The 25,318-nt window shown below is 39.2% G+C and overlaps 1 protein-coding gene across 2 annotated transcripts in view; it reads left to right on the top strand.

The window, feature by feature from the left end:
* The window catches only part of wnt7bb (wingless-type MMTV integration site family, member 7Bb), a 152,666-nt gene that overhangs the window by 113,211 nt on the left and 14,137 nt on the right, over positions 1 to 25,318 (top strand). For both annotated transcript variants that reach the window (XM_061916857.1, XM_061916856.1), the window contains exon 3: positions 8,624 to 8,895. In XM_061916857.1, the coding sequence (XP_061772841.1) occupies positions 8,624 to 8,895 (272 nt within the window). The remainder of the gene's footprint in view (positions 1 to 8,623; positions 8,896 to 25,318) is intronic.

Below are 25,318 nucleotides of genomic sequence, written 5' to 3'. Positions count from 1 at the left end.
CAACAAACTAACCAAAGAACCAACCAACAAACAAACCAACGAATGAACCAACGAACCAACCAACAAACCAACGAACCAACCAACAAACCAACGAACAAACTAACCAACGAACCAACGAACCAAAGAACGAACCAGCAAACTAACCAACCAACAAACCAAACAACCAACCAACAAACCAAACAACCAACCAACAAACAAACCAACAAACCAAACAACCAACCAACAAACAAACCAACGAATGAACCAACGAACGAACCAACCAACGAACCAACCAACGAACCAGCCAACGAACCAACCAACGAACCAACCAACGAACCAACCAACGAACCAACCAACGAACCAACCAACGAACCAACCAACGAACCAACCAACGAACCAACCAACGAACCAACCAACAAACCAACGAACAAACTGACCAACGAACCAAAGAATGAACCAACAAACGAACCAACAAACTAACCAAAGAACCAACCAACAAACAAACCAACGAATGAACCAACGAACCAACCAACAAACCAACGAACCAACCAACAAACCAACGGACAAACTAACCAACGAACCAAAGAACGAACCAACAAACTAACCAACCAACAAACCAACCAACAAACCAAACAACCAACCAACAAACCAACCAACAAACCAAACAACCAACCAACAAACAAACCAACGAATGAACCAACGAACGAACCAACCAACGAACCAACCAACGAACCAACCAACGAACCAACCAACGAACCAACCAACAAACCAACGAACAAACTGACCAACGAACCAAAGAACGTACCAAAGAACGGACCAACGAACGGACAAACCAACGAACAAACCAACGAACGAACCAACAAACTAACCAACCAACAAACCAACCAACAAACCAAACAACCAACCAACAAACAAACCAATGAATGAACCAACGAACGAACCAACCAACGAACCAACCAACGGACCAACCAACGAACCAACCAACAAACCAACCAACAAACTAACCAACTAACCGACGAACGAACCAACGGACGAAGCAACAAATGAACCAATAAAAGAACCAATGAACGAACCTACCTACCTACTTACATACATACATACATGCATACATAAATACGATGAAAAAAAAAAAAAAAAAAAATTGTGATATTAATCGAGATCAGATGTACGAACCGACGAATGACCGAACCTGCCTACCTACCTACCTAAGATTAAAAAAAAAAAGAAAACAATTGTGATAATAATCGAGATCGGATGATATGGAAAAAAAAATGTTTTGCCATATGTCCCAGCCCGAGTACTGCTATACAAGTCATACATTGACTACTCTAAAGTTAACTTTCCGTCCCTTGACATAATGTGCCTGTGGAAGTGAGTGTGTGTGCGTGTATGTGGGGTGGTGTTTAAGGTGGGGGTGGTGTTTAAGGGGTGGGTGCGTGACCACGGGCGGGTGCGTCAGTCCCCAAGCGGGCGAAGCTGCGGCGGCGTATTAGCCCTGCAGCCGCCGCACGGGGATAGGAAACTAGCGGCGGCTTGTTTCTGGTCGGCGAGGGAGCGTTCCGAGGCGACTCCTAACAAGAGGTGAATGAAGTGAAATGGAAAACATCTGCAGTGACGCCACTTTATGAGCGTGCGGGCTATTTAGGCGGCCTGGAACGCCGCCATGGCCAACGCCGTGCGCCGGGAGTAGAAAAGCATTTCTTCCGCAAATATTTTGCGAGTGCGCGGATTACACAAGCAGCATGAAAAGAGGCCCTTTGAAGGAACAAACGGATGAATGGAGGCCGAGCTCTGTTTTCGGAGGTCTTTTTAAAACCGGATGCCTTTCAGGCCGCCAGGAGAGTCATGTGAGCTCGGCTTGCTCGCGGTTCGCTATTATGCCGCGGAAAGCTCCACGGTTCTGATAAAACTGCAGCGGCTTGGCTAACTAATCTCGCTGCCCTGCACAAATTTAATCTAAGATGAAATATATCACATAAGGCTGATATTTGCTTATTTTCTGTCTGATAAGATCATTCTTCTATGTGTGAGTGTTTTACTTGTTTTAAATGATTTGGTCCAAAATGATCTCAGTAAGATATTACAGCTTGTTGCTGAGATTTGATGACTTATATCGAGTAAAACATGCTTCAAACCAGAATATGAAGTGTTGCAAAGCTGTGTCAACAATTATGCTGGGCGATATATCGATACACTCGATATATGGCGGGTTTGTCTGTGTGCGATATAGAAAATGACTACATGGTGATATCAGAGTATACCTTCTCACGCAGTTGCTTTTAGCTGCGGGAATTAGACTACAGGCTCTTCTCACTCCCTTTCTTGTCTCTGCTTCTCACAGAGACTTAAAACAAGCACACTTTTTGACATATGTCACATACAAGGAATCGTTAGCTGTGATGCTAGCGGAGAGGTGCGAGTGGTAACACGCAAAATCTGGGATCAAATGAAGGAAGAATTTATTCCCTAGAAAAACAGCAGGGGGTTCATAGTCTGGCGATAGTTTGGCTTCAAGCGGGAAGATGTTGAACAGACAACCACAATATGTCAAGTATGCGGCAAAGCGTTGCTACAAAAAGTAGCAGCGTGGGTGACATTAGCTGTGATGCTAGCGGAGAGGTGCAAGTGGTAATATGAGAGAAAGAAGGTGGCAATCTGGTAACAAATGAAGGAAGAGTAATTAATTCCCAAGAACAATAAAACGGGGTCCAACATCTGGCGGTGGTTTGGCTTCATGCGGGAAGATGTTGAACAGACAACCGTAATATGTCAAGTTTGGGGCAAAAGCATTGCTACAAAAAGTAGCAGCGTGGGTAACATTAGCTGTGATGATAGCGGAGAGGTGCGAGTGGTAATACGAGAGAAAGAAGGTGCAAATCTGGTAACAAACAAAGGAAGAATAATTTATTACACAGAAAAATAAAACAGGGTCCATCATCTGGCGGTGGTTTGGCTTCAAGCGGGAAGATGTTAGACAACGGTAATATGTCAAGTATGCGGCAAAAGCGTTGCTGCAAAAGGTAGCAGCATGGCTAACATTAGATGTGATGCTAGTGGAGAGGTGCGAGTGGTAATACGAGAGAAAGAAGGTGCCAATCTGGTAACAAATGAAAGAAGAATTAATTCCTAAGAAAAACAAAACGGGGTCCATTGTCTGGCGGTGATTTGGCTTCAAGCGGGAAGATGTTGAACAGACAACCACAATATGTCAAGTATGCGGCAAAGCGTTGCTACAAAAAGTAGCAGCGTGGGTGACATTAGCTGTGATGCTAGCGGAGAGGTGCAAGTGGTAATATGAGAGAAAGAAGGTGGCAATCTGGTAACAAATGAAGGAAGAGTAATTAATTCCCAAGAACAATAAAACGGGGTCCATCATCTGGCGGTGGTTTGGCTTCAAGCGGGAAGATGTTAGACAACGGTAATATGTCAAGTATGCGGCAAAAGCGTTGCTGCAAAAGGTAGCAGCATGGCTAAAATTAGATGTGATGCTAGTGGAGAGGTGCGAGTGGTAATACGAGAGAAAGAAGGTGCCAATCTGGTAACAAATGAAAGAAGAATTAATTCCTAAGAAAAACAAAACGGGGTCCATTGTCTGGCGGTGATTTGGCTTCAAGCGGGAAGATGTTGAACAGACAACCACAATATGTCAAGTATGCGGCAAAAGCGTTGCTACAAAAAGTAGCAGCGTGGGTGACATAAGCTGTGATGCTAGCAGAGAGGTGCGAGTGGTAATACGAGAGAAAGAAGGTGCCAATCTGGTAACAAATGAAGGAAGAATAATTAATTCCCAAGAAAAACAGCAGGGGGTCCATCGTCTGGCGGGGGTTTGGCTTCAAGCGGGAAGATGTTGAACAGACAACTGTAATATGTCAAGTATGCGGCAAAAGCGTTGCTACAAAAAGTAGCAGGGTGGGTAACGTTAGCTGTGGTGAAAGCGGAGAGGTGAGAGTCGTAACACGAGAGAAAGAAGGTGCCAATCTGGTAACAAATGAAGGAACAGTAATTAATTCCCAAGAAAAACTAAATGGGGTCCATCGTCTGGCGGTGGTTTGCCTTCAAGCGGGAAGATATCAAACAAGTATGCGGCAAAAGCGTTGCTACAAAAAGAGAATGAAGAGTCCTTGAAACTCCGCATGTCAACATCTCCATTTGGTGTCACACCCACAAAATGCCGGAGCAGCCATTTCCACATCAACACCGTATGAAAATACTAGTCAGCAACAGAAGGAGATAACGTCTGCAGGAACCTACCACATAGTCAAGGACATACACTATTGGATTTCCTATCATGCAGCTCATTTTTATTTTGACACTTTTTGAAATATCTTGTGTGACATCATGCACAAAAGTGCACTTTAAAAACACATTAAAACATCAAAGCATTCTTCTTCATACTGCATTCATATTTGCTACTTTTAAACTTTCATGCATCTATAAAGCATTTTAAATGTTACAGACTGAAGAAGAGACAAGATAAAGAAACTTATAATGTGATTAAAAACTAATAGTATTATAAAGCAACATCAATAAAAGTTAAAAGAGGGGCCGACAGGAAATTTCGAGTAAAACCTTTTTTTGTTTTTTCACGGTTATTTTACTGTAAGAATTTTTTAAAAAGTGGTACAGTTTTTTCATTTACAGTAATGCGCTATTAAAACAACCGTGAATTTTGCCATAGAAAAACAAAACAGATTTTACCGCACCGTAAAAAAGTTAGTAGATTTTACAGTAAAACTGTCGACAAAGCTGCTAGTTTTTTTTTTTTTTTTTTTTTTTTACTGTAAAACAAATAATTTTGACAATGAAAGAACACATTTTCGAATCATAAATTGTAGTTCCGATTTGTTAAAACAAATAAAGGACAAAAATGCTAAAAAAAAAAAAAAAAAAAAGAAACAATAAAATCCTCACACCCACTAAACTTCTTAACATTGTTCTAAGCAAAAACAAAATATAGCAAGAACACCATTGGCTAGCTTGTAATCATGGTGTAATGCAATCTGCTGAAAACGATGGAAAGCGCTACTCTACATAGTTGGAATCGCCACCAAACGCATTTTAGGATACTCAACACTCCACTGCCATCTGGCGGCTTAAGTGAACAGCGCAACTCTCCAAATTCATCACGTTTCATGCGTCAGGTAAACCACGACGAGTATGAATCCTTACTGCAACACCGGCTACCCAAACCGCTACCATTAGCTAAAAACATCCAAAGTTGGGTCGTCACATCCCAGAAGCCACAAGAGGTTTTCCAACATTTTTCATTAAACGCACATTAGCAGCAGAAAAAATATAAATTAAACTCAGCAGCCGATATTAACAGTTAAAGGTTGTTCTGGCAATTGTTAGAAATTACTTTAAACATAACCAACCGATATTGCCTTTTTTTTTTAAATACTGCGATAATTTTAGGCCATATCGCGATATACGATACATATTACGATATTTTGCCTTAGCCTTGAATGAACACCTGATACATATAATGACAAGAGTATGATGATTCTATGTGTTTACATTAAAACATTCTTGTTCATACTGCACTAGTATATGCTACTTTTAAACTTTCATGCAAATAAGGAAATCACAACTAAGTCAATTTACCAAAACTGTATTTATTAAAGTTATTAGCAGGTGACTTTTCAAACGATGCTACGTATTAGCAGTAATGCTACTTTTGGTAGCAACGCTTGTGCCCCAAACATGAAAAACTAACGTTGTCTATTCGACATATTCCCGCTTAAAGCCGATCCACCGCCACCCCATGCTTTTTTTCTTGGGAATTAATTATTCCTTCATTTGTTACAAGATTCGCAGTTTTTTTTTGTCTCGCAACAACCCGCTAGCATCATAGCTAATGTTAGCCACGTCGCTACCTATCCACTGGGCAAGGCGTATACGTATGTGATGTATGACATAACAGTATGTGACGTATGAATGTGCGCCTGCTTGTCTGTGAGGAGACACAGGTAAGAGCGAGGAGAGTGTAAAGCCCGCAGCTGCGTGAGAACGTCTACTCGATTATTACGATATAGTCATTTTCTATATCCCACAGAGACAAACCCGCGATATATATCGTATATCGATGCATCGCCCAGCTCTAATGTAAGTACATATATTTATTTTAACACTATAACTACAAAAAAGGCGAACAAAAGGCGCGCACTAGGCGGAGAACAAACTTGGCTAATGTAAACAAAGACTTGCACAAAGGCAGAAACTATGAAGTATAAACAAAAACTTACTTGACGTGGAACTGTAAAACATGGCATGATGTGGGTAATGGTATCGAGGGTGATAGATGGTGGTAGAAGGTGGTGTTGCCAGGACGAATAACAGAAACAGACAGGCTTAAATAGCAGTGACATGATCAGTGAAAACAGGTGCGTGACATGAGGACAAGGTGAAAACTAATGAGTTGCTATGGTAACAAAACAAACCAGGAAGTGCAAAAACAGGAACTGAGTGTCCAAAAAACTAAACATGATCACACAGACATGACAGGCGCATACTACAAACCCCGTTTCCATATGAGTTGGGAAATTGTGTTAGATGTAAATATAAACAGAATACAATGATTTGAAAATCATTTTCAACCCATATTCAGTTGAATATGCTACAAAGACAACATATTTGATGTTCAAAGTCATAAACTTAATTTTTTTTTTTGCAAATAATAATTATCTTAGAATTTCATGGCTGCCACACGTGCCAAAGTAGTTGGGAAAGGGCATGTTCACCACTGTGTTACATCACCTTTTCTTTTAACAACACTCAATAAACGTTCGGGAACTGAGGAAACTAATTGTTGGAGCTTTGAAAGTGGAATTCTTTCCAATTCTTGTGTTATGTAGAGCTTCTGTCATTCAACAGTCCGGGGTCTCTGTTGTCGTATTTTACGCTTCATAATATGCCACACATATTCGATGGGAGACAGGTGTGGACTGCAGGCGGGCCAGGAAAGTACCCGTTTTCTTTTTTTTTTTTACAAAGCCACGCTATTGTAACACTTGTCTTGCTAAAATAAGCAGGGGCGTCAATGATAACGTTGCTTGGATGGCAGCATATGTTGTTCCAAAACCTGTATGGACCATTCAGCATTAATGGTGCCTTCACAGATGTGTAAGTTACCCATGCCTTGGGCACTAATACACCCCCATATCATCACACATGCTGGCTTTTGAACTTTGCGCCTATAACAATTCGAATGGTTATTTTCCTCTTTGTTCCGGAGGACACCACGTCCTCTGTTTCCAAATATAATTTGAAATGTGGACTTGTCAGACCACAGAACACCTTTCCACTTTGCATCAGTCTATCTTAGGTGTGCTCGGGCCCAGCCAAACTGGCAGCGTTTCAGGATATTGTTGATAAATGGGTTTTGCCTTGCATAGTAGACTTTTAACTTGCACTTACAGATGTAGCGACCAACTGTAGTTACTGACAGTGGATTTATGAAGTGTTCCTGAGCCCATGTGGTGATTTCCTTTACACACTGATGTCGGTTTTTGATGCAGTAACGCCTGAGAGATCGAAGGTACGTAATATCATCGCTTACGTGCAGTGATTTCTCCAGATTCTCTGAACTTTTTGATGATTTTACGGACCGTAGAAGGTAAAACCCCTAAATTCCTTGCAATAGCTTGTTGAGAAATGTTGTTCTAAAACTGCTCGACAATTTGCTTACAAAGTGGTGACCCTCGCCCCATCCTTGTTTGTGAATGACTTAGCATTTCATGGAAGCTGCTTTTATACCCAATCATGGCACCCACCTGTTCCCAATTAGCCTGTGGGATGTTCCAAATAAGTGTTTGATGAGCATTTCTAAACTTGATCAGTATTTATTGGCACCTTTCCCAACTTCTTTGTCACGTGTTGCTGGCATCAAATTCTAAAGTTAATACTTTTTTGCAAAAAAAGTTTGAACATCAAATATGTTGTCTTTGTAGCATATTCAACTGAATATGGGTTGAAAATGATTTGCAAATCATTCTATTCCGTTTATATTTACATCTAACACAATTTCCCAACTCATATGGAAACGGGGTTTGTAAATGGCAACAACGGTTATTTGGGAACGATTCCTGTGTGCCGACAAGTGTATTTTGAAAGTGGTTGAATGGAAAATCATGTTGTGATAAAACTGCTGTTCAGGTTTACTTTCTCCTTCAAAAAGGTCAGTTTTTGTTGTTGTTGTTTTTTTAAGCCTGGCATTATCTTGCAGCTCGGCGACGTGTGTTTGCGACGCCAAGGCCCGAGTGGGTGGGGGCGGCGGCGGCGAGGAGGCGTCTCGGTGGGGGTCGCTGAGGCAGCCAGACCTGAACGGGCCAGTTTGCACTTGAGGGTTGCTGCACACAGGAGGTGCTTCCGTCCAGGAATTCAGCACTTTGGACAGCACCTCCTGCAAACATTCCACGGCCTCGCTGCCTAATCACAAAGGAATGCTTTGTGGTCAGGACAGAGAATGCGGTCTTGAAGGACGTTTAGTCGTCCCGTCGTCTACTTAAGTGTGTCCACTCAGGGCTGTTTTTCGGAAAGAAGATTCTAAACAAGCTTTGGCGCACAAATGTCAGACCGGGTGCACGCACTCACCTGTCATCAAGCCGTCTGACTGAGAAAAGCATCCATGTCGTCTTCTTTCCAGGCAGCCGGGAGGCGGCGTTCACCTACGCCATCACGGCGGCGGGCGTGGCCCATGCCATCACGGCGGCGTGCAGCCAGGGCAACCTGAGCCAGTGCGGCTGCGACCGGGAGAAGCAGGGCTACTACAACCAGGAGGAGGGCTGGAAGTGGGGCGGCTGCTCCGCCGACCTCAAGTACGGCATCGAGTTCTCCCGCCGCTTCGTCGACGCCCGGGAGATCAGGAAGACGCCGCGCCGCCTGATGAACCTGCACAACAACGAGGCGGGGAGGAAGGTAAGGAGAGTGTTGTGTGACCTTCACCCCGATCATTAAAAATGGCAGCTTCCCAAAAATAGGTGTTTTGTTACTCCTTCAGCCTGAAATATATATCAAATATGAATTTTGGGGGTTTAACCCTTTAAAGACTAAACTGTATGTTCACATAAAGCACTGTTTTTAATAGAAAATAAACAAAAAGTAAATTATATTTTTCTAATTTATTTAGCCTCATATCATCAATTGTTATTAATATTATTGTAACCATTTTTATTATTATAAATTATTGTTTTTATTACTATAAATTATTATGATTATTACTACCATGTTTTTCAAATGTATTTTCATTTAATTTGTGCATTATAATCAGATTTGTTATTATTATTTTAACCATTATTGTTATTATGATTATTATTAGTATTATTATTATTATGATTATTACTATCATGATTGGCAGCAACATAATTTTTCATTCATTGTTATTTTTTCTACTTCAGCCCGAATTGTATATCAAATATGAATTTTGGGAGTTTAACCCTTTAAAGACCATACTGTATGGTCACATAAATGGGGGGGGGGGGGGGCGGGGTAGGGGAACAAAACTAAAATACATATGTTCTTCCAATCAATTACATTTTCTTTAATTAGTTTGTTATCAAATGTTTTTATAAATATTATTGTAACCATTATTATTATTCATTATTTTTATGATTATTACTATCATGAATGGCAGCAACATAATTTTTCATTAATTATTATTTTTTCTACTTCAGCCTGAAATATATATCAAATATGAATTTTGTTTTTAATCGGAAAAAAAAAACTGAAATAATTTGGTTTTTCTAATTCATTTTCCTTTAATTATTCTAATATCATCATTGTTTATTAATATTATTGCAACATTTTTTATTTATTATGAATTATGATTATTTCTATCATCTCTTTAAAATGTATTTTCCTTTTATTAATTATCACATTTTTATTAATATTATTTTAACTATTATTATTATTATTATGATTATTACTACTATCATGATTGGTGATTGGCAACAACATAATTTTTCATTCATTGTTATTTTTTCTACTTCAGTCTGAAATATATGTCAAATATGAATGTTTGGGTTATTATTATTATTATTATTATTATTATTACTACTATAACGATTGGCAGGAACATCATTTTTCATTAATGGTTATTTTGTTCTACTTCAACCTAAAATATATATCAGGTATGAACTTTAAAAACTTTTAAAGACCATACTGTATGGTCATATAAATACACTGTTTTTTTAATTTAAAAAAACCCCTACAATAATATTTTTTGTCCAATGTATTTTCCTTTAATTAGGGTATTATCATATTTTTTCATTAATATTATTTTAACCATTATTATTATTACTATCATGATTAGCAGCAACATCATTTTTCATTAATGGTTATGTTTTGTACTTTAGCCGGAAATATATATCAAATATGAATTTTGGGGGTTTAAACCTTTAAGACTATAATGTATTGTCACATAAATCCGCTGTTTTTTAATAGAAAAAAAAAACAAAATAATGTTTTTCAAATGTATTTTCCTTTAATTTGTGTATTATCATAGTTTTTAATTAATATTATTCAAACCTTTATTATTATTATTATTATTATTAAGATTATTCCTATCATGAATGGCAACAACAACATTTTTCATTATTTGTCTTTTTATACTTCAGCCTGAAATATATATCAAATATCAATTTTGGGGGTTTAACCCTTTAAAGACCATACTGTATGTTCATATAAATCCACTGTTTTTAATGGGGGGAAAAATAAACTAAAATAAATGTGTTTTTCCAATCAATAACATTTTCTTTAATTAGTTTATTATCAAATGTTTTTATACATTTTATTTTAACCATTATTATTATTATTGTTTTTATGATTAATACTATCATGAATGGCAGCAACATAATTTTTCATTCATTATTTTTTCTACTTCAGCCTGAATTTTACATCAAATATGAATTTGGGGGGTTCAACCCTTTAAAGAGCATACTGTATGTTCACATAAATCCACAGTTTTTTAATAAAAAAAAACACTAAAATAATTATGTTTTTCCAATGTATTTTCTTTTAATTAGGGTATTATCATGTTTTATTAATACAATTTTAACCATTGTTGTAATTATTATTAGTAATAATTATTATTATGATTATTACTATCATGAATGTTATCAACATTATTTTTCATTCATTGTTATTTTTTCTACTTCAGCCTGAATTTTATATCAAATATGAATTTGGGGGGTTTAACCCTTTAAAGACCATACTGTATGTTCACATAAATCCACTGTTTTTTAATTTAAAAAAAACACTAAAATAATTATGTTTTTCAAATGTATTTTCTTTTAACTAGCGTATTATCATATTTTTTACTAATACATTTTTAACTGTTATTATTATTGTTATTATTAATTATTATTATGTCTATTACTATCATGATTGGCAGCAACATCATTTTTCATTCATTGTTATTTTTTGTACTTCAGCCTGAATTTTATATCAAATATGAATTTGGGGGGTTTAACCCTTTAAAGACCATAATGTATGTTCAAATAAATCCACAGTTTTTCAATAGAAAAAAAACTACAAAAATTACTTTTTTCCCAATTTATTTTCCTTTAATTAACTTACTATCATCATTTGTTATTAACAATATTGTAACCACTATCATTCTGATTATTATTAATTATCATACTGTATGTTCACATAAATCCATGTTTTTTTAGTAGGAAAAAAATATATATATTTATGTTTTTAAAATATATTTTCCTTTATTCAGCATATTATTATCATATTTGTTCATCAATATTATTTCAACCATTATTAGTATTATTACTGATATCATGATTGGCAGAAACATTTGTCTTTCATTGTTATTTTTTCTACTTTATCCTGAATTATACTTTTTTTTTTAACCCCTAAACGGCGAGTATGTTTGCGTAACGCCACGGTTTTGAGGTCATTGTTTGGGGTCCCAGGCAAACCCAAAATATATTTTTTCCCCCACAGTCGTTCTTCGCAATATCGCGGTTCGATTTTTGCGCCTTTTTTTGTACTTATTTTTGGATTAAATGGAGTATTTTCAAGCATAGAAATAGCTAAACAAACCACTGATTGGCTGAGCCTGATTGTGAAATAAACCTCAACTCTGACTATGTTGGTGTTATTTCATGCTTACAAGGTTCTCTGTGTTTAAAAAGTGCTTTTTTTATGCTGAAAGTGTGAAAATATTGGATTTATAATGAATTATTCAAGCCTGGAAGCAATTAAGAGGGATAAACGAGGCTTTGCTGTCCAAAATCGTGCAGTGTTGATATCCACACACACCTGTTGCTGCATGCTTTGCGTGGGAAACTGTGGCAACATCTCCACAAATATAAAGTGGGGCAAAAAAGTATTTAGTAAGTTCTCCCACTTAAAATGATGACAGAGGTCTATAATTTTCATCATAGGTACACTTCAACTGTGAGAGACAGAATGTGAAAAAAAAATCCAGGAATTCACATTGTAGGAATATTAAAGAATTTATTTGTAAATTATGGTGGAAAATAAGTATTTGGTCACTTCAAACAAGGAAGATCTCTGGCTCTCACAGACCTGTAACTTCTTCTTTAAGAAGCTCTTCTGTCCTCCACTCGTTACCTGTATTAATGGTACTTGTTTGAACTCGTTATCTGTATAAGAGACACCTGTCCACAGCCTCAAACAGTCAGACTCCAAACTCCACTATGGCCAAGACCAAAGAGCTGTCAAAGGACACCAGGAAAATAATTGTAGACCTGCACCAGACTGGGAAGAGTGAATCTACAATAGGCAAGCAGCTTGGTGTGAAAAAAATCAACTGTGGGAGCAATTATCAGAAAATGGAAGACATACAAGACCACTGATAATCTCCCTTGATCTGGGGCTCCACGCAAGATCTCATCCTGTGGGGTCAAAATGATCATGAGAACGGTGAGCAAAAATCCCAGAACCACACGGGGGGACCTGGTGAATGACCTGCAGAGAGCTGGGACCAAAGTAACAGAGGTTACTTACTACGCCGACAGGGAGTCAAATCCTGCAGTGCCAGATGTGTCCCCCTGCTTAAGCCATTGCATGTCCAGGCCCGTCTGAAGTTTGCCAGAGAGCACATGGGAGAATGTCATGTGAAGATGAAACCAAAATAGAACTTTTTGGTATAAACTCAACTCGTCGTGTTTGGAGAAAGAAGAATACTGAGTTGCATCCCAAGAACACCACAACTACTGTGAAGCATGGGAGTGGAAACATCATGCTTTGGGGCTGTTTTTCTGCTAAGGGGACAGGACGATTGATCCGTGTTAAGGAAAGAATGAATGGGGCCATGTATCGTGAGATTTTGAGCCAAAACCTCCTTCCATCAGTGAGAGCTTTGAATGGTTGACCAAATACTTATTTTCCAGCATAATTTACAAATAAATTATTTAAAATTCCCACAATATGAATTCCTGGATTTTTTTCCCACATTCTGTCTCTCACAGTTGAAGTGTACCTATGATGAAAATTACAGACCTCTGTCATCATTTTAAGTGGGAGAACTTGCACAATCGGTGGCTGACTAAATACTTTTTTGCCCCACTGTACAGTAGGCCTAAGTATTCATTAAAAACCAGGCAGGAGTTGCTGTGAAGATAAATGTAGGGTCAGAAATCACAATGATTTCCAATAAATAGCCTTACTAGGCTAATTTAAGGAATTAAAAATAAAGACTTGATTTGACTGGAAGAGGTTTTACTGGCTAAGACGTGTTCCGGACTTCAACCGCGACCACGTGACCTGGAGGCCATGCCCGGCTGTTGAAGTGATGACGCGAGGGCAGTGATTGATGGCGCAAAGGTGCTGATTGATCCATCACACTCTTCTTTGGCTCCGCTCAATTACTGCCCATTCTTTCCACCGTTGCGCCGGCCAAGTCCAGGGCCGGCGTGTGCGTGTGATTAGTCACACTGGCTGACAAGGAGCGTGTGAGGGATGAAACTCCGCTGAGAAATGAAGTGGGAGTTTAAGTTGACAAATGAATTTGCACGCATGGAATTTTTCATGTTTTTTGTTTTTTGTGTGTACACAGAGTAGTGCAGTTGTGTGCTAGCCTCCAAAACACCTCAGGGACGAGTCAGTGTTGAGTCCAAGTGTGTCTAGTCCCAGTGTGCCTAGTCCCAGTGTACCTAGTCCCAGTGTGCCTAGTCTCAGTGTGTCTAGTCCCAGTTTGCTTTTCCCCAGTGTGCCTAGTTCAAGTGTGTCTAGTCCCAGTTTGCTTTGTCCCAGTGTGTCTAGTCCCAGTGTGCCTAGTCCCAGTGTGCCTAGTCCCGTTTTGCTTAGTCCCAGCGTGCTTAGTGCCAGTGTGTCTAGTCCCAGTGTGTCTAGTCCCAGTTTGTCTAGTTCCAGTTTACTTAGTCCCAGTGTGTCTAGTCCCAAGGTGTCTAGTCCCAGTGTGCTTAGTCCCAGTGTGTCTAGTCCCAAGGTGTCTAGTCCCAGTGTGCTTAGTCCCAGTGTGCCTAGTCCCAGTGTGCCTAGTCCCAGTGTGCTTAGTCCCAGCGTGCTTAGTGCCAGCGTGCTTAGTGCCAGTGTGTCTAGTCCCAGTTTGTCTAGTTCCAGTTTACTTAGTCCCAGTGTGTCTAGTCCCAAGGTGTCTAGTCCCAGTGTGCTTAGTCCCAGTGTGCCTAGTCCCAGTGTGTCTAGTCCTAGTTTGCCTAGTCCCAGTGTGTCTAGTCCCAGTTTGCTTAGTCCTAGCCTACTTAGTCCCAATGTTACTAGTCCTAGTGTGTCTAGTCCCAGTGTGCTTAGTCCTAGTGTGCTTAGTCCCAGTGTGCTTAGTCCTAGTGTGCTTAGTCCCAGTGTGTCTATTCCCAGTTTGCTTAGTCTTAGTGTGTTTAGTCCCAGTGTGCCTAGCCCCAGTGTGCCTAGTCCCAGTTTGCTTAGTACCAGTGTGCCTAGTCCCAGTGTGCCTAGTCCCAGTTTCCTTAGTCCTAGTGTGCTTAATCCCAGTGTGCCTAGCCCCAGTGTGCTTAGTCCCAGTGTGTCTAGTCCCAGTTTGCTTAGTCCTAGTGTGCTTAGTCCCAGTGTGCTTAGTCCCAGTGTGCTTAGTCCCAGTTTGTCTAATTCCAGTTTTCTTAGTACCAGTGTGTATAGTCCCAAGGTGTCTAGTCCCAGTGTGCTTAGTCCCAGTGTGCTTAGTCCCAGTGTTTCTAGTCCCAGTGTGCCTTGTCCCAGTTTGCATTGTCCCAGTGTGCCTAGTCCCAGTGTGTCTAGTCCCAGTTTGCTTAGTCCTAGTCTACTTAGTCCCAGTGTGTCTAGTCCCCGTGTGCTTAGTCCCAGTGTGCTTAGTCCCAGTGTGCTTAGTCCCAGTGTCTAGTCCCAGTGTGTCTAGTCCCAGTGTGCCTAGTCCCAGTGTGCCTAGTCCCAGTGTGCCTAGTCCCAGTTTGTCTAGTCCCAGTTTGCCTAGTCCCAGTGTGCCTAGTCCCAGTTTTACTAGTCCCAGTTTGCCTAGTCCCAGTGTGCCTTGTCCCAGTGTGCCTTGTCCCAGTGTTTCTAGTCCCAGTGTGCCTAGTCCCAGTTTGCTTAGTCCTAGTGTGCTTAGTCCCAGTGTGCCTAGCCCCAGTTTGCTTAGTCCTAGTGTGTTTAGTCCCAGTGTGCCTAGTCCCAGTTCGCTTAGTACCAGTGTGCCTAGTGCCAGTGTGCCTAGTTCCTAGTGTGTCTAGTCCCAGTTCGATTAGTACCAGTGTGCCTGGTGCCAGTGTGCCTAGTCCCCAGTGTGTCTAGTCCCAGTGTCTCTAGTCCCTGTGTGCTTAGTACCAGTGTGCCTAGTCCCAGTTTGCTTAGTACCAGTGTGCCTAGTCCCATTATGTCTAGTCCAAGTGTGTCTAGTCCAAGTGGGTTCTAGTCCCAGTTTGTCTAGTCCCAGTTTGCTTAGTTCCAGTGTGTCTAGTCCCAGTTAGTCTAGTCCCAGTTTGCTTAGTCCCAGTGTGCCTGTTCCCAGTTTGTCTAGTCCCAAGGTGCCTAGTCCCAGTGTGTTGACTGATGGCGCTAGCCTAGCAAGGCTATCAAGAAAAGGATGGACTTAATCACCAAGTCCATTGTGGGAAAAAATTAATGTATACGTTCATTATTGGTATTAGCTGTGGCTGTAGGCAACCTCCGGACATGTATTGTTGAATTACTTCCACGAGATGTCTGTGGCTGCTTTTAAATTATTTAATACGTTGTCATCACCCAGCAGCTTTATTTACCTTTGCTACTTGAATGTTGGTGTGTGTGTGTGCATGTGTGTATGTGTGTGTGTGTGTGTGTGTGTGTGTGTGTGTGTGTGTGTGTGTGTGTGTGTGTGTGTGTGTGTGTGTGTGTCTGTGTGTGTCTTGTTATACAGTACTTTACCATGAAGTCATGAGCATGAATATTAAGACAGTTTGCAGTTACAACTTGGTTGTGTGGTTAAGAAATGAAGATGTGGTCAAAAAATGTTCAGTTTTGCTTTCAACTTGTTCATGTTTTCCAAATTACTGTACTTGTGTTTTAGAAATGATGACGCTTCACATTTTAGAAATTCCAGTCCTCTACCTTTGCTTTCCAGTCTAATGATTAGTTTAGATATACATTATATAAAATGATTAGATGTATATATATAGTTTTAATAATAATCTCATTTTAACAACAGTACCACTCCTGCCAATGAAAGCATAATTTTCAGACGAAAGTATTTGTTTAATTAGTTGATTAAAAAACATAATTTGTATAATTTTTAGTTCAATAATCTGCCTAACCAGGAAAATGCCACTTTGGTAACATTGATGCTCAATTCTGATTCTTGTGTTCAACCTCATCCTTTTGTCGTGGTGAGCATGACAACATTTTATTTACATGACCATGACAACATTGAATGACCATGACAACATTAACATGACAACATTAACATGACAACATTACATTATCATGACTACATTACCATAACTTTGACAACATTAACGTGACAACATGACATTACCATGACAACATTGCATGACCATGACAACATTAATCTGACAACATGACATGACCATGACAACATTAATGTGACAACATGACATGACCATGACAACATTAATGTGACAACATGACATGACCATGACAACATTAACAAGACAACATGACATTACCATGACAACATTGCATGACCATGACAACATTAATCTGACAACATGACATGACCATGACAACATTAATGTGACAACATGACATGACCATGACAACATTAACATGACAACATTGCATTACCATGACAACATTAATGTGACAACATGACATGACCATGACAACATTATCAAGACAACATGACATTACCATGACAACATTACATGACCATGACAACATTAATGTGACAACATGACATTACCATGACAACATTAATGTGACAACATGACATTACCATGACAACATTAATGTGACAACATGACATGACCATGACAACATTGCATGACCATGACAACATTATTCTGACAACATGACATTACCATGACAACATTAATGTGACAACATGACATTACCATAACAACATTACCATGACCATGACAACATTGCATTACCATGACAACATTAACGTGACAACATGACATGACCATGACAACATGACATTACCATGACATTATTAACGTGACAACATGACATGACCATGACAACATTGCATTACCATGACAACATTGACATGACAACATTACATTATCATAATAACATTACCATTACCATGACATTATTAACGTGACAACATGACATGACCATGACAACATGGCATACCATGACAACATTAACGTGACAACATGACATGACCATGACAACATGACATCACCATGACATTATTAACGTGATAACATGACATGACCATGACAACATTGCATTGACATGACAACATTACATTATCATAATAACATTACCATTACCATGACAACATTAACGTGACAACATGACATGACCATGACAACATTGCATGACCATGACAACATGACATGACCATGACAACATGACATTAACATGACAACATGACATGACCATGACAACATGACATGACAACATGACATGACCATGACATGACAACATGACATGACCATGACAACATGACATGACAACATGACTTTAACATGACAACATGTCATGACCATGACATGACCTTGACAACATGACATGACCATGACAACATGACAACAACGTGACAACATGACATTAACATGACAACATGTCATGACCATGACATGACCTTGACAACATGACATGACCATGACAACATGACAACAACATGACAACATGACATTAACATGACAACATGTCATGACCATGACATGACCTTGACAACATGACATGACCATGACAACATGACATTAACAGGACAACATGACATGACCATGACAACATGACAACATTGTATGACCATGACAACATGTCATGACCATGACATGACCTTGACAACATGACATGACCATGACAACAACATGACAACATGACATTAACATGACAACATGTCATGACCATGACATGACCTTGACAACATGACATGACCATGACAACATGACATTAACAGGACAACATGACATGACCATGACAACATGACAACATTGTATGACCATGACAACATGACATGACCATGACAACATGGCATGACCATGACAACATGGCATGACCATGACAACATGACATGACTATGACATGACCATGACAACATGACATGACCATGACAACATGACATGACCATGACAACATGGCATGACCATGACAACATGACATGACCATGACAACATGACATGACCATGACAACATGACATGACCATGACAACATGACATGACCATGACAACATGACATGACTATGACATGACCATGACAACATGACATGACCATGACAAAATGGCATGACCATGACAACATGGCATGACCATGACAACATGACATGACTATGACATGACCATGACAACATGACATGACCATGACAAAATGGCATGACCATGACAAAATGGCATGACCATGACAACATGGCATGACCATGACAACATGGCATGACCATGACAACATGACATGACTATGACATGACCATGACAACATGACATGACCATGACAAAATGGCATGACCATGACAAAATGGCATGACCATGACAACATGGCATGACCATGACAACATGACATGACCATGACAACATGGCATGACCATGACAACATGACATGACCATGACAACATGACATGACCATGACAACATGGCATGACCATGACAACATGACATGACCATGACAACATGACATGACCATGACAACATGACATGACCATGACAACATGACATGACCATGACAACATGGCATGACCATGACAACATGACATGACCATGACAACATGGCATGACCATGACAACATGGCATGACCATGACAACATGACATAACCATGACAACATGGCATGACCATGACAACATGGCATGAACATGACAACATGGCATGACCATGACAACATGGCATGACCATGACGACATGACATGACCATGACAACATGACCACGACAACATGACATTAACATGACATTACCATGACAACATGACATGACCATGACAACATGACATTAACATGACAACATGACATGACCATGACAACATTAACTTGACAACATTACATTAACATGACAAGATACATTACCATGACAACATGAAATTAACATGACAACATTACATTAATATAACAAGATACATTACCATGACATTAACATGACATGACCATGACAACATTACATTAACATGACAAGATACATTACCATGACAACATGACATGACCATGACAACATTGCATTACCATGACAACATTATCATGACAACATTACATTACCATGACAACATTGACATGACAACATTACATCATCATAATAACATTACCATGACAACATTGCATTACCATGACAACATTAACGTGACAACATTGTATGACCATGACAACATGACATGACCATGACAACATGACATGACCATGACATGACCATGACAACATGGCATGACCATGACAACATGACATGACCATGACAACATGGCATGACCATGACAACATGACATGACAACATTGTATGACCATGACAACATGGCATGACCATGACAACATGGCATGACCATGACAACATTGTATGACCATGACAACATGGCATGACCATGACAACATGACATGACCATGACAACATGACATGACCATGACAACATTGTATGACCATGACAACATGGCATGACCATGACAACATGACATGACCATGACAACATGACCATGACAACATGACCATGACCATGACAACATGACCATGACAACATGACCATGACAACATGGCATGACCATGACAACATGGCATGACCATGACAACATGACATGACCATGACAACATGACATGACCATGACAACATTGTATGACCATGACAACATGACATGACCATGACAACATGACATGACCATGACAACATGGCATGACCATGACAACATGACATGACCATGACAACATGGCATGACCATGACAACATGGCATGACCATGACAACATGACATGACCATGACAACATGACATGACCATGACAACATGACATGACCATGACAACATGACATTAACATGACGACATGACCATGACAACATGACATTAACATGACAACATGACATGACCATGACAACATGACATGACCATGACAACATGAGATTAACATGACAACATGACATGACCATGACAACATTAACTTGACAACATTACATTAACATGACAAGATACATTACCATGACAACATGACATTAACATGACAACATTACATTAACATAACAAGATACATTACCATGACATTAACATGACATGACCATGACAACATTACATTAACATGACAAGATACATTACCATGACAACATGACATTAACATGACATGACCATGACAACATTGCATTACCATGACAACATTATCATGACAACATTACATTACCATGACAACATTGACATGACAACATTACATTATCATAATAACATTACCATGACAACATGACAACATTGCATTACCATGACAACATTAACATGACAACATGACATGACCATGACAACATTGACATGACAACATTACATTATCATAATAACATTGCATTACCATGACAACATTAACATGACAACATGACATGACCATGACAACATTGCATGACCATGACAACATGACATGACCATGACAACATTGCATGACCATGACAACATGACATGACCATGACAACATTGCATGACCATGACAACATGACATGACCATGACAACATACATTACCATGACAGCATGACATTAACATGACAACATTGCATTACCATGACGACATTTATGTGACTACATGACATGACCATGACAACATTGCATGACCATGTCATTAACAAGACAACATTAACATGACATGACCATGACAACATTGACATGACAACATTATCATATCAACATTACCATGACATTGCATTACCATGACAAAGTAAACGTGACAACATAACATGACCATGACAACATTGCATTAGAATGACAACATTAACGTGACAACATGACATGACAACATTGCATTAGAATGACAACATTAACGTGACAACATGACATGACCATGACAACATTGCATTAAAATGACAACAATAACATGACAACATACATTAACATGACAACATGACATTAACATGACATCACCATGACAACATGACATCACCATGACATTATTAACGTGACAACATGACATGACCATGACAACATTGCATTGCCATGACAACATTAACGTGACAACATGACATGACCATGACAACATTAACGTGACAACATGACATGACCATGACAACATTGCATTACCATGACAACATTAACGTGACAACATGACATGAAAATGACAACATTAACGTGACATGACATGACCATGACAACATTAACGTGACAACATGACATGTCCATGACAACATTAACGTGACAACATGACATGACCATGACAACATTGCATTACCATGACAACATGACATTAACATGACAACATACATTAACATGACAACTTTAAATTACCATGACAACATACATTAACATGACATTACCATGACAACATGACAACATGACATTACCATGACAACATCACCATGACATTACCATGACATCACCATGACATTACCATGACATCACCATGACATTACCATGACAACATGACATTAACACGACAACATGGCCATGAAAACATTACGTTACAATGAAGACATGACCATGACGTTACCATGACAACATGACATTAACATGACAACTTTAAATTACCATGACAACACACATTAACATGACATTACCATGACAACATGACCATGACAAGATGACATTACCATGACAACATGACATTAACACAACAACATGGCCATGAAAACATTACGTTACAATGACAACATGACCATGACGTTACCATGACAACATGACATTAACATGACGACTTTAAATTACCATGACAACACACATTAACATGACATTACCATGACAACATGACCATGACAAGATGACATTACCATGACAACATGACCATGACAAGATGACATTACCATGACAACATGACAATAACAACATTACCATGTCAACATGACATTACCATGACAACATCACATTAGTAGGAGATTATTACTATGACAACATTACCATGAAAACATTAAATTACCATAACAACAGGACATCAATATGACAGCATTGCCATGACAACATTACCATGATAACATGACATCACCATGACTACATGACATTAATATGACAACATTACATTACCATGACAACATGACAACATTACATCACCATGACAACATTACATCACCATGACAACATTACATTACCATGACAACATTACAGTACCATGACAACATGACAACATTACATCACCATGACAACATTACATTACCATGACAACATTACTTTACCATGACAACATGACATCACCATGACAACATGACATTACCATGACAACTGTCATGTCGTGGTGGTGACCTACCCCAAGATGCAGAGATGTCAGGCTTGTAAGAAGAGAACATGGTTTTAATGTTCAACAAATGTAAGGACAAGACTAACCAGAAATCAGGAAACAGCAAACAGGGACAGGAGTCAGGATCCAGGGAATAGCTCACAGCATGCAGCAAACAGGCGTTCCACAGCATACATGAAACAGGAAACAATACTCCAACACTGACTGGAGGGCAAGGCAGGAAGAAGTGATTGGCAGCAGGTGTGTCCAGTTGCCAATCAATCAGTGGCAGCTGAGGGGAACAGCACTTAGGGAGGCCAGCAGGAAACTGAACCAAAATAAGAGCGCTGACAGGAAATAAAACACAAACATGGAAAACTGAAACATGTTTGTTTATTAGACTACGTCTTTATTAGTCAAACTGCTTTGTCTTTTATTTTCATACCAAAAAGTAAACACAAAGTTGTTGTTTTTTCAACATTGATTGTGTTTTATACATTAATTGTGTTTTTTGCTGTACATAAACATGTACAGCACTTAAAAAAAAAATAATAATAAAAACAATCAAAATGCTGTTGCCCCCGCGACCCGACCTCGGATAAGCGGAAGATGATGGATGGATGGATGGACAATCAAAATGCAAAAATAGAGATGAAGGCATCATGTAATGACAAAAAGTTACAGTTAAAGTAGCAATGATTGTCACACACACACACTAGGTGTGGTGAGATTATCCTCTGCATTTGACCCATCACCCTTGATCACTCCCTGGGACTTGAGGGGAGCAGTGAGCAGCAGCTGTGGCCACGCCCGGGAATCAGTTGATGTTATTTAAGAATAAAAAAACAACTAATATTTGGATAACGTTTATCCATAGTCTTTTTATTAGACATTACAAATGACATGATGGTATTACGTGCACACCCCAACACTGATTTACTTAACAATCAGTAATCATGATTTCAATATTGATAACAACAATCTTAATTATTGCTTTGGCCATAATACACGCATACATGAAGACTATTTTTTGTTATCTATATATACATACATACATTATATATATATATATATATATATATATATATATATATATATATATATATATATAGTGCCGGGGCACTAATTAATTTAAAACATCTTCTTACTCCTGCACTTACCAAAGGCATGCGGTAAAAGTAAGCATGCGCTAATTATTTTAAAACCTCTTCTCACTCCGGCGCTTACCAAAGGTATGCATTAAAAATTGGAGTGTGATATAAGGATACTATCATGAAAAGCACATTTAATTAAAAAAAATGTTATTATGGTCTTAGTTTACTTATAAATATAGTCCATGCCAGCTCCTTCCGATAAAAAGCAACGATAACTTGTTTATAGAAGTCTTCCTTATCTTTCTTCAGTTTTAAAAGTCTCTCTGTCTTGATGGAGATCTTCCTTTATTACCTCCTCCAGCACATATCACGTCACTCATTTCACTTCTTCTGCAGCTGAGTAGTCGCAAGAAGGATCACTATCGCCCTCTACCACTAGGAGGCGGGAGTCATTTAATGACTCATAGTTGACACAGCGGCTACGGTATTGTGACGGTCTCATGCCATCGTCTTGCGGGTTCCCAGGACCATTAAGGAAGGACATGGCTTGAGCAGTTTGACTTTGTTTATTTTTCAATAAAACCTCAGTCCAGGTCGCTCTTCCGCTCCTCATCTTCACTCGCTCGCCGTCTGTCGGACCGTCGGCTCCACAGGTATATTAATAAAACATAGCTGCTTACTGTTCTTTTTAGCATACCGGTATTCAATAGCTTGGACCTTAAATCCTACTGAATAGCTCTTAATCTTCTCCCCTTTATGCGATTTCAGATTACCGGTATTGAAATCAGCCTCTTCCATTTTGAAAATGATGACAGGGGAAGTGTCACTCGTGACAAATGAGCTGATAAAAAGGATATTTCCCCTGGTGTGTGTAACAGATGAGAGGTTTTTGAGGGACAATCTGTAAGTCGACGTTTCCATCCAGTTGTCTGGACCCTTCGAGCTCCACATTCCTTGTGGCTTTTTTTGTGTGTTTTACATTTTTGGGAATCCTGACTGCACCGGACGACCAAAGCCTGCAGACAATCATTGGACAGCTACCCGCTGTCTCTCTCTCTATTTCTCTCTCTGTGTGTGTGTGTGTGTGTGTGTGTGTGTGTGTGTGTGTGTGTGTGTGTGTGTGTGTGTGTGTGTGTGTGTGTGTGTGTGTGTGTGTGTGTGTGTGTGTGTGTGTGTGTTTGCACTAATGAGGTGGCAGGAAATATCCACTTTGGTGTTTTGCAATATTGCCCATATGGTGGATTATTATTATTATTATTATTATTATTAACTGGACAAGCAGTAGAAAATGGATGGCTGGATCAAGTATTTTCATTGTATCACAAAGTTGTTTGCAAATAATCCAAATA

The sequence above is a fragment of the Nerophis ophidion genome, linkage group LG12 (assembly GCF_033978795.1).
Source record: "Nerophis ophidion isolate RoL-2023_Sa linkage group LG12, RoL_Noph_v1.0, whole genome shotgun sequence".
NCBI classification, from domain to species: Eukaryota; Metazoa; Chordata; class Actinopteri; order Syngnathiformes; family Syngnathidae; genus Nerophis; species Nerophis ophidion.
This window is presented reverse-complemented; position numbering and strand designations above follow the sequence as displayed.